The sequence below is a fragment of the Pocillopora verrucosa genome, chromosome 6 (assembly GCF_036669915.1).
Source record: "Pocillopora verrucosa isolate sample1 chromosome 6, ASM3666991v2, whole genome shotgun sequence".
In the NCBI taxonomy this organism is placed as follows: Eukaryota; Metazoa; Cnidaria; class Anthozoa; order Scleractinia; family Pocilloporidae; genus Pocillopora; species Pocillopora verrucosa.
Window position 1 is genome coordinate 23444535 of NC_089317.1, and position 10323 is coordinate 23454857.

Here is a 10323-nt window from a genome sequence, read left to right on the forward strand (position 1 = left end):
GTGTCCACGAGAGAAATATACAAATCTGTTTTACTTTGGAATCTCAGTAAAGGGCAGTATGTTTATTTATGGGTGCTACGAAACGATCAATGTATCAGGAAAATTTATTTTGGATTTTTCATATTTTTCAATAGTAATCCTTGGTAATCTTTGCCAATCTACGCCATTCTTGTTTCTTCTTGAGTTATCATTGCCTATTTTGCCCTCTTCGTCTAATAAAAGTAACAATGATGTCGTAGCCTCAAATTGTAGTTTTGTACGTCTCTAGTAACTACTCGTGAAAACGTCACATTGCCCCTTAAAATTTTTCTTCGCTGGGAACATATTACTGAGACCTGTGATATTATTACCATTTCGTCGAAGGAGCTCTTTGATCTTACGAAATATTTTTCTGTATTTTTCCGACAGACAAACACAGATCGTTCGCATTCACAACAAAAATCACAGCGTGTGTACATCTAGCAAGTGATGGAGTTCCTCTGGCCGCTGTGCTCACCAGTCCTCCCTCATCTTAGTTATCATAATGCCTCGTTTTTTTTTTTTTTTGTATTTTATTTGTTTTTGGGTTTTTACAGTTTTTAAAAGTACGCAAGATACATCACAAATTTCTACATGCATAAATTTACATTACACTACTCTATTACACAAAGAAAATACCACTACACTGGACTACGAGAATAAAAGAAAAGAAAGAAAGAAAGAAAAAAAAAAAAGAGGCATCGCTTATTGATATAAATAATAAATTAGTTCAGCCATTGTTCTATCAGTTGAAGGAGGGGTTTCCATTTGTTGTAATGGATCTCAAGTTTATTATTCTTTCTGGCTATAAAACGTTCTATTTGAAACGTACTCTTAATTCTTTCGAAAAAGGATTTAAAGGATAGAGAAGTCTTATTTAACTTGGTGCGATAAATAAAATATTTACCTTCTAGTACAATATGTCTCGTGATAATGCCTCGTGATTTCTTCTCCTGGTCGAATTCTTGAATCAAAAAAAAAAAAAAATGAGAAGGGACCTGTGATCATTCCTTTCGGAAATTATTAAAATGTAGCCTCTCTTTGCAACTCTGAATGCATCCCCCTCCATGGAAGAGGTGAGAATAGCAAAACTTTTAAGCTAGAAGGTTACTACCTACTACTTAAAATCTTGATACACCAGTAAATTCGAAAACGTTTCTTTAATTAAGAAGGAAAATCTATGGTAGTCAGAGCTAGGGGAAAATCACAAGTCATATCGAGAGAGTTTAAGAGTTTTGACATCAGGTAGTCCCGGTTTAGTCGTCCCGATCACATTCCTCTATGATATACCCAGATATAAACGGGGAGATTCTCTGCATAAGACCAGATCACCATGCCATTTCAATATTGTGGTAGGAGTTCTATGTTTTGTCTAGGATTTCCAGATAACATATTTTTCACATGCGTGAAAAACTACTGAGTTTATCCCCTGGGAATTTTCTGAAAACCCTTGGCATCTTATGTGACGTGAGTCATACTTGAGCATTTCGTTAGTTAGCGATTGAGTTCGAGCATTTGTCAAAAAACTGATTTTTCGATGTAATCTTATACAGCATAACAGGTGTAATCTTATACAGCAGAACAGGTGTCAATCTCCTGTTGATGTTTTCTGTACGTCCTTTTATGCTTCATGGTTGTCTGGCATTTCACTGTAGCCTTCTTCAATATTTTAGCTTAACCTTAGAAAGGTTACAAAAAACGAGCTACTGGAATAAGTTATGGTTACTGTCTGTACTTTTAGAACTTCTTAAAGAACTTTACGTTCAATAATACAGCAATGATATTCTAACTTAACCCATTCAGTTGATAAATCCTTTTATATTATCGTGCTATCATTGGTAACTAAAGTAGCGTCTTCCAATTATGTTGCAACATCATCTAACGTTGGGATTTTTTGAACACGTTGCTATAATATCACAACTATGATTTTCCAACCACAATCAGTCAGTTAATAAAACCTGGTATATCACTGATAAATGAAGTAGCGTCTTCCTATGATTTCCCATCATCATCCACCATTGGAAGACCAAATGGGCACTTTTTCATTAAAATCCAATGATATTCCATCCACTTTATCAGGAGAGAAACCTATTTTGAAATGTTATTGGATTTTTATCGGTAGACTCGTTTTTTTTCTCAATCATCACTTAATATTGGAAATTTATACCTTGGATTTTCCAATTATAAACCACACTGGAAGACATTTTTTTTTTCCTGTGAACACGAATTAGAAAATACATTGCATTACATATACGTATACATAGCATTTAGTAAAAGCATACATATACAAACCATAAAGCTATCATTATTCAACCGCTGACATCTTATGCGCCTGCATCATCCCCGCTAGTTTGTTTATTATCCTCGCATGTGGCGATCTGTTGCGAGAATGAAGAAGTTTTTAAATGCTTTAACTGCTCAGAAGAGCTCGAGGAAACTTATCAATACTGTTCTAGATGTGGAGCAGCCGTGGACAAAGAGGGGGTTCTCATTCGTTATTATTTTCATCGTGGGTTTGATTACTCGGTTATATTTCTCTTTTCAGAAAAGTACCATACAACAGAAATGTCTATGCGTACTTTGCACAATAGACTTCGCGAGTACGGATAAAGTAGAAGGAATGCAAACAGTGACGATGCCGAAATTTGCCAGGCCATTCAACAAGAATTGGACGGGCCAGGCTGCAGGAGGGATTATCGGGCTATGTGGATCACGGAATACAGGCACTAAAATGAAAGGTGGAAGGGATTTTACAACAAGTTGACCCTGAATGAACAGCCTTGCGAAAGGCTCATGCACTAAGGAGAAGGTCGTACACTAACCCAGGCCCAAATTTTGCTCGGCACGTTGACGGCTACGATAAGTTAAAGCCATACGGCTTTCCTAGTCATGGTGTGGCGGACGGTTTCAGTCGTCGAGTCATGTGGTTGAAAATTTGCCCCTCGAATAATGACCCATGCCACGTAGCTTCGTTGTTTTAAGATTGTGTTAAATCAATCGAAGGTTTCCCAAGAGTTCTTCGAACAGATTGTTTAACTGAAAATGTGACCATGGCGGCCGTGCAATGTTATTTTCGAGGAAATGGTAACGACGACCAAGCTGGATTAAATGCACATTGGTACGGATCGTCCCCAGCAAACCAGCGCATAAAGGATGGTGGTCATTTTATCGGCATGACAGATCAACGTAAAGACTTAGTTGAAACAAACATTGTCGATACTGCTAGTGAATTAAGTATGTCCTGTTTGGGGTTCTGTTTTAAAGATATCTTGTAGGCGGACCTAGATCATGTGAGGGGTCACTGGAACACCCATTACATTCGAAAATCACGTCATTATACAATCCCTGGTAGGCCTGACGAGCTTTTCTACCTTTCAGAGAACAGTGGGTTTGAAGATTTCAGATGTCCCATTACAGAACAACAACTTGATGATCTGGCTGTATACTGTACAACAGATGAGGAAGAAACATTTTTCTAGAGTATTTTAATTATGTGCTGGAGAGTTTAAATTTGCACTGCCAGACAAACTGGACTGGGGCATGAACATTTTTCCAACATTTAATGTAAGTATCACAAGAATCACAGTAGGTCATTGTAGGATATTTTAGTACAATCCAGTGGTACTATGGTAAAGCAGCAGGTTGAAATGACTTCCATCAATCTATCAAATGAAATGTAATGCATCCTATTCAGTACTTTAAGTGCAAACAAGATTGCAAAATTGGTTGTACACAAAAGTACAACTTGTAATTACTTTGATGGAGTATTTGTCTTTCTCAACAGATGCTCTATTCTTTAACGTTTAGAAATGAGATATAATATGGTAAAGTGAAACTTTATTCATATCCAATTACTTCACCTAAACATGAACAAGGACAATATAACAACTTAAGTTTTCAAAAGACTGAGGAAAGTGGTTTAAAACATCATTTACTATCCCCTAGTATTTATAAAATAATGCAAAGGTGACATTCTTATACATTTGCATTTACCCTTTCAGTTAAACATGAACAAGAACAGTATTAGGACCTCAGTTAATTTGAAAAGACAAGGGAAAGAGTTTTAAAACATTATGCATATCCATATTCCCTGGTATTTGTAAAGGCAAGGGTGACATCTTTTTTAAAGTCATCATATTTGTCATGCACCACTGGTAATAGCAACTAGCAGGAACATGCATTTGCTTTTGGGAACTTGGATTTTTCATCACATTTCTTAGGTGCATGAAGGAAGCCAATGTGCAGTTCTAGATCGCCAGGGGAAACTTCCCTAACTCCACTGACAGAAAAAAGTATCTCTAAAAGTCAATTCTACTGGTTTCCTTCAACATCTTGTAAAAAATCACTCCACCATGACAACACTAGCCCTTCAAGTTGATGATTATTTGAACCAGTTTCACTATAATGGACAAAAAGAATCCAAATAATTCTGCAGTTAGGGTTACTTCAGAATAACTGAAAACTTCTTTCAATTTATCATAATTTTCTGGTATAGCTATAAGGACACGTAGTTGGGTAGCCCTCCTTTGAATTGCTCAAATGCTGCATGGACCCTTTCCAAACCAATGAGCAGTCTTGTCGACAAGATTTAAAATGTCTTCCTGTTTTCTTAAGATTTGAAGGGTACCTGCAAGCTCTAAGACTGTTTCTAGATTATGATCTGAGATTAGCTTTTGAGCCCCTTGAACAGATGTGGTATTCTTTAGAGCCTGCAGAGAATTTCAGAGGTCAAAATCATAAACATCCTTAAGACAGACATTTGCTTGTGTAACTCCTTTAGTCAATGCATCATACAAGGGAGGACCAAAGCATCTTGGTCCAGGGCCACCATAAACTATGGACATTGCAATGAACTCACCAGCATTAAAAAAAGTGATCATTTCCCAAGTAGTTTGCAATGCATGACAAAAATGTGCTTTTTTCTGGACCACAAAATAACTGTAAGTTAACAATCCAATCCAGAACCAGGATAAAAAATTCTCTTTTTGGTCCCCCTAAGTCAATTAGACTCTCAGAAGTTCCAGAATCATCAGTAAACTTAACTGAAACCTTGTTATCCGGAGAAAAAGATTTTCTTCTAAGTGCCCTTAAAGCACCTTCCCAAAGATGACTATGGCTTATATTAAAGTTTGATATCTGATCTTCATTAATCTTAAGAGTTGTTCTGGTATCTCTTGTCATGACCAGCTTGTCTTGTTTGATACTCTTGAGGATCATCTACTGCCACAGGGACATTTTCTCCTTCAGAATCACTACTGTATAGCAAAGTGCTAGGGATTAAGGAGGCATAAAGCGGATCTGCATCACTGGTGGAACTGAGACAACCGTCACATGTTACAGAATGTGCATATGTGTGAGAAACACTAACAGATGAGGCATTACCTGTACTGTAAAAAGATAACAGGATATGTGAATTCTTGTACCATCTTGTGGTGTATGTTTTTTTGCTATTTCAGTTTCAAAAATTACAGTAATTATCTTTATACCATGGCTAAAACTGAAGTGAAATGATGGTTTCCAATACTCCCAAATTTTGCCTATGGTTTAACTTTGGTGAGAGCTAGGTTAATGTTTTCTTGTTCATTGTAATATTTACCTTTTTTGAGTAGTGAGATGATCTGCATCACTACTGAAACTAACATCAACATCAGATGTTGCAGGGTTTGTTTTTGTTTTTGGAAGTGCACTACAAAAGAATTCAAAGGCAGTGAGTATCATTACAAATTGAACTGTGGTGCAGCGAGCTCTGCTATAATTTTTACTAAAAATCAATTCTAATTTAGGCAATCTAGGAAAACTATCTTTTTTAACATCATCCACACGAGAGAAAGGCCTGTATAATTTTTCCCTTTACTTTACTACCCTAAAGTGAGGTTCTTAAAACGAGTTGCTAGTTGGTCACATTTAAGTGAACGATGGAGGAGACAGCTGAGGGAGCTGAGAGAACTGTTCCCTTTCATAGAGTATTTCTTTCTTTACAGGTTCATATACGAATTAACATAATAATATTCATATTTCTTAATTTATTTATTACTCTTTTTCTTCGTATTATCACGATTTTCGTCAAATGTCATGTAATTCTAGCGCAGTTAGAGATGTCATGCAGTGAGACAACAGTAAAGTAAGTTGTGTGACTGTTCACTTCCCTTACCAAAATTAAGTACACTTTTAGTATACTATTTCTGTAATCAAAGTGTACTGCAAATAAGTTACACAAAGTATACTTTCAGTAGACTTGAAGTATAGTTTACAGAGCTACTAAAAGTATACTTGCAGTTTACTTGTTCCCACCTGAAATTGGAACACCCAAAAGTATACTTGAAGTATACTTGAAAGGTACTGAAAATTTTGCTGTGCACTTCAAGTATACTTCATGAGTAAAACCACTTGTGGCAAACTGACAAGTACAGTATACTTAAAGTATACTTTAAGTATACTTAGAGTGTACTCAAGATATTATAAATGCATAAATATAAATAAATGCAGCCAGATAAATTAATATGCACGAACAGGCATGCAACCACTAGTTCATACGGCATGTATTCAGCTGTACTATATACTTGGCCAAGTCAGATAAGCATTCAAGCAAAAGTATGAAATTCATGTCTTTAATTTATTTGGTACAACTGACCATGACAAATAACCTAAAATTTGTACAATGAAAGACTGCTTCTACATTGTCTTTTGATGCAAAAATATATATTTTACAATGAAATCCATCATTGGATTATTTCATAAATTTTAACAATAAATTCCATGCAAATTAGAACTGACTCTCACAATGTTGGGATACTTAACAAAAACTATTCATTGTTTTAAATCGAAGAATATCTATAAAATGGACTTCATCATTCAATCATGTAAAACAGAAACAAATTTCATGAAAATCAGCAATGTCACTTACAATGTCTCTAGTTGGGATTAAAGCCCATTGTTATTTAATAATTAGAGAAGCAAGCAAGCCTTGTGCAAATCATAATAGAAAATAGTCTATCTACTGAGTATCCAATTATATCATTTTAGTTAATCTTAATTCAATCAATTCAATTGTTTACTTTCCTGGCAGGTTGCCAACCACTTGCCCTGGTGGTTAGAGAACTAATTTTATTTCTCAGGGCTTGCTTGATTGTAGAGGCTTTCCCCCCTTGCTTTACCACAAAATCTGCAAAGAAAAAGAAACACAGGAGCTTAACTTTCTAGACTTATGCATGACAACAAGGTTGTGTTACTTTGGAAAGACTCATACCACAATCAATAATCCGAGATCACTTAGATCAAAGGAACTTCTGAATACTTGCTTGGAGTTGTTTTCCTCACTTTTTTTGTATGGATGGTCCCAAAGTTTTTTTACAAGGCTGATCCTTGAGAAAGTCATGTTGATCAACATGTATAAAAAAAAAAAAATTAAGTGTACAGATTCCCAATAGTAATAAAATGACAAAAACACCAAATGCAATGTATTTACCCAAAATTGAGGAAACAATGTCAGCATTTAAGAGAGTGTCTCTGTAAGAGCGGTCCGGTCGATTTTCCTTGAGACACGGATTTCGCTCGTTTCTCGTGTGTTGTAAGACATTCATGTACCTATACTAAAACCACAATCAGTTTGATCGGATCTCTTTATTTTTCAGAGTTTTACGGAAATTAAATTTCACTCGAGCGGAGGCTTGTTGTGACACTTTTCAAGACTTTAATTTCATACAACTTTAGAGGACAATTTACAAAAAACTACGGAACTCAGCAAAAAACAAATACCACAGCCATGTATATTAACTCTATCTTATCTATCGAGGCGACTTTCGTAAACATCACGTGTCAATCAAGGAAACAGGAAGACTTGAATGACACCTTATCGGTTCGCCTAAATCAAACACGCCAAAACCGATCAAATTCAAGGTAAATTTTTGAAAAAGTGAGGCGTTCTTAACTGATCCAACTAACATAGCTAGGAAGTAGGTGCCATAGAAAAGATAACTACAGAAAAAAACTTTGCGGCCCAACCTTTACGAGAACTTTATAACTCAGTGAACTTACCTAATTTTCGGCAATCTCCAAGTTTGGCCGCCATTTTGAGGGACTTGTCAACATGAAGCGTAACCGATATAAATAGGGCAGGTTAATCTAAAACCGTCAGAAATACATACGAAAGCAATTCAAATGAACTTTTCTTTCAATTCACGCGGCAAAATTTGAAATTGTTCTTTAAACTTACAATCCTCACGCGACCATTTCTTTCAACAATTCAAACACTACAACTAGTGTTCCAATTCCCCTCGTCGATTCCACCGCAAGAAATAATCTGTGCCACCCAAGCTTCGACTCCAATATGAAGTACGAATCAAGTAACATAACTGCTTCATCTTCGCGGCAATATCACGCTGGTATTTTGATTTTCCGATCGACAAGAACGGTGATCAGGAATAGATCGGTTTGTTTACCTCGTAAACGTGACCGCTGACCAGCCGCTAAGTGAAAACAGCATAGCGCGGGGTGGGGTGGTTGGCGGGCTTATCGTCATAAGATATAAACAGTGAAGGCATGCTTCGAGGTACAGACAATTTTTATTTTATTCTCATAACTTTCTCCTTTAAATTAGAACTGGTATTAATTAATAGAGTTATCAATATATTTTTAACCGGGCACCCATATAACCTTTTTGCTTGTCATCAGTGGTATAAAATAAAATGTCTTTTCCACCAGAACCTTTTATTTATGCCCCATTGCACGGAATGAACACTATACTTAGAATGTTAGCTCTAAGTAATTTTTTCTGTTCCCAAGAATGTATGCAAAGTGATAGAGATTTGATTCATTCCGCTGACACGTTCTTTTAAGTTATGGCGCGTGCAGGTTTTTTCTATCCAAAGTCGCGCGTGCAACACACCGGAATTGAAAATTCGTCGTAAAATCGCACGAACCTTAGAATATGAGTTTAGGCAACTTTGACTTCTGGTGAGATTAAGAGGATGGTTCAAAGGACCCCTTGAGATTTTTTTCAGGACTATAACTGAGAATTGTTAATAACTATGATAATCGTCATCATTAGCGGACGGTGCTTTTTGCCCATTGTTGTCATCATTATCGTTATCACGCCGGAAGAAGTATAAAGCCGGCATGTCGCCTTACCTAGCTACACAGAAAACTGTTCTCTCCTTTGCTCCCCTTGGATCCTGGAAACTGTTACTATTAAGACGATCAACAAGAATGCCTTTATAATTATTGAAACTTTTGATTAACAGAATGTAGGAAAAATCGGTGGGGAGAGTTTTTCGCGTATCTTATAATCTAAACGATAGTTTTAAATAAAACAAATAACAATTCATTCAATTTACCTTAGTTGTCTCGTGTTTAAAAGTGGCGTTTCTGGGGACCGTAGATTCTTCTCTAATTCTTCTTGTCTCAGCCAAGACTCACTATCATCAACTTTTTTCTTGTGCTTCTTTCGGCATGGGACACAGTGAGCTGAGGTAAGCGATTGCAAATTTCTCAGTTAAAGTAAAGCCCAGTAGCATCCATCCATCATTACTTTTATTATTATTCTTAATCAAATAAGGGGTGTTTTAGTCTGCAAATTTAATCATATCGGTTAATGAGAATCATACAAACTGAGGAAAACTGACCGCAAATAATTGTGAACCGTACGCATGAGTAAGTAGATTGCGTTGTCAGGTGATTTGATCTTCTACAAAAACATTAATGATTATCAACCGAGCAACTTTGTACATATTTCCATCTGTGATGAAAAGCACTTACACATAGATCTATTTTTTTTTTTCAAAGTGATGTGTACTTAAGTACCCTTCATCTAATAAAGAATTTCTTCTCTTTTCGAGCAGATATGTCACGTGACAAAAATAGATAACAGAAAATGTTACTGAAGACCACCTGATTCAACTAGAATAATAACTCCAAACAGCTTTTGAACGTCCTGAGACATATGCAAGGTAATTACATCTCTGCCTTGGATACGCTTCCTGACACCATCATGATCAGGATACTGACGTGTTACCTTTGCACTTCTCCAAAACTTCCCCAGAGTGTAGCGATGCCTATAGCAAATCCACATTTTTTTGTTTATCCTCCTGAGCGAGGTGAAATAGGCCAATCCTTGCCAAGATTAGCTCATTTTCACTTAAAAACCTCTTTAGACAGGTGGCAGCTTATCAAATGATGTTTTACTTCGTCATTGTATTCAGACAGTCGTACCAAACCACTTAAGCCACACGATGAACCAAAGTTTTTTCCCATCTTTGCTATTCAAAAAGCAGTCCTGAGACATAATGAACGTCTCGCTTGTGAACGACT

The 10323-nt window shown here is 36.3% G+C and overlaps 1 protein-coding gene and 1 long non-coding RNA gene across 2 annotated transcripts; both read right to left on the reverse strand.

Moving 5' to 3' along the window:
* Positions 1-3652: 3652 nt before the first annotated feature.
* LOC131774154 (uncharacterized) lies at positions 3653-5642 on the reverse strand. Its single transcript, XM_066168999.1, has 4 exons — positions 5615-5642; positions 5401-5405; positions 4571-4727; positions 3653-4316 (listed from the first exon to the last, which is right to left on the reverse strand). The coding sequence occupies exons 1-4, from the start codon at positions 5640-5642 to the stop codon at positions 4183-4185; spliced, it is 324 nt and encodes a 107-aa protein (XP_066025096.1). The 3' UTR covers positions 3653-4182.
* A 43-nt stretch (positions 5643-5685) lies between these two features.
* On the reverse strand, positions 5686-8422 carry LOC136281757 (uncharacterized). The gene is made up of 3 exons (XR_010717951.1): positions 8231-8422; positions 8053-8139; positions 5686-7180 (listed from the first exon to the last, which is right to left on the reverse strand). It is a non-coding gene; the product is annotated as an uncharacterized lncRNA (long non-coding RNA).
* Between the last annotated feature and the right edge of the window lie 1901 nt (positions 8423-10323).

Coding starts and splice junctions, on each gene's coding strand:
- LOC131774154 (XM_066168999.1), bottom strand. CDS start 5,642: ATGCAGATCATCTCACTACTCAAAAAAG. Junction 4,317..4,570: donor TGCTCATTGGTTTGGAAAGG/GTCCATGCAGCA, acceptor ATTGACTTTTAG/AGATACTTTTTTCTGTCAGT.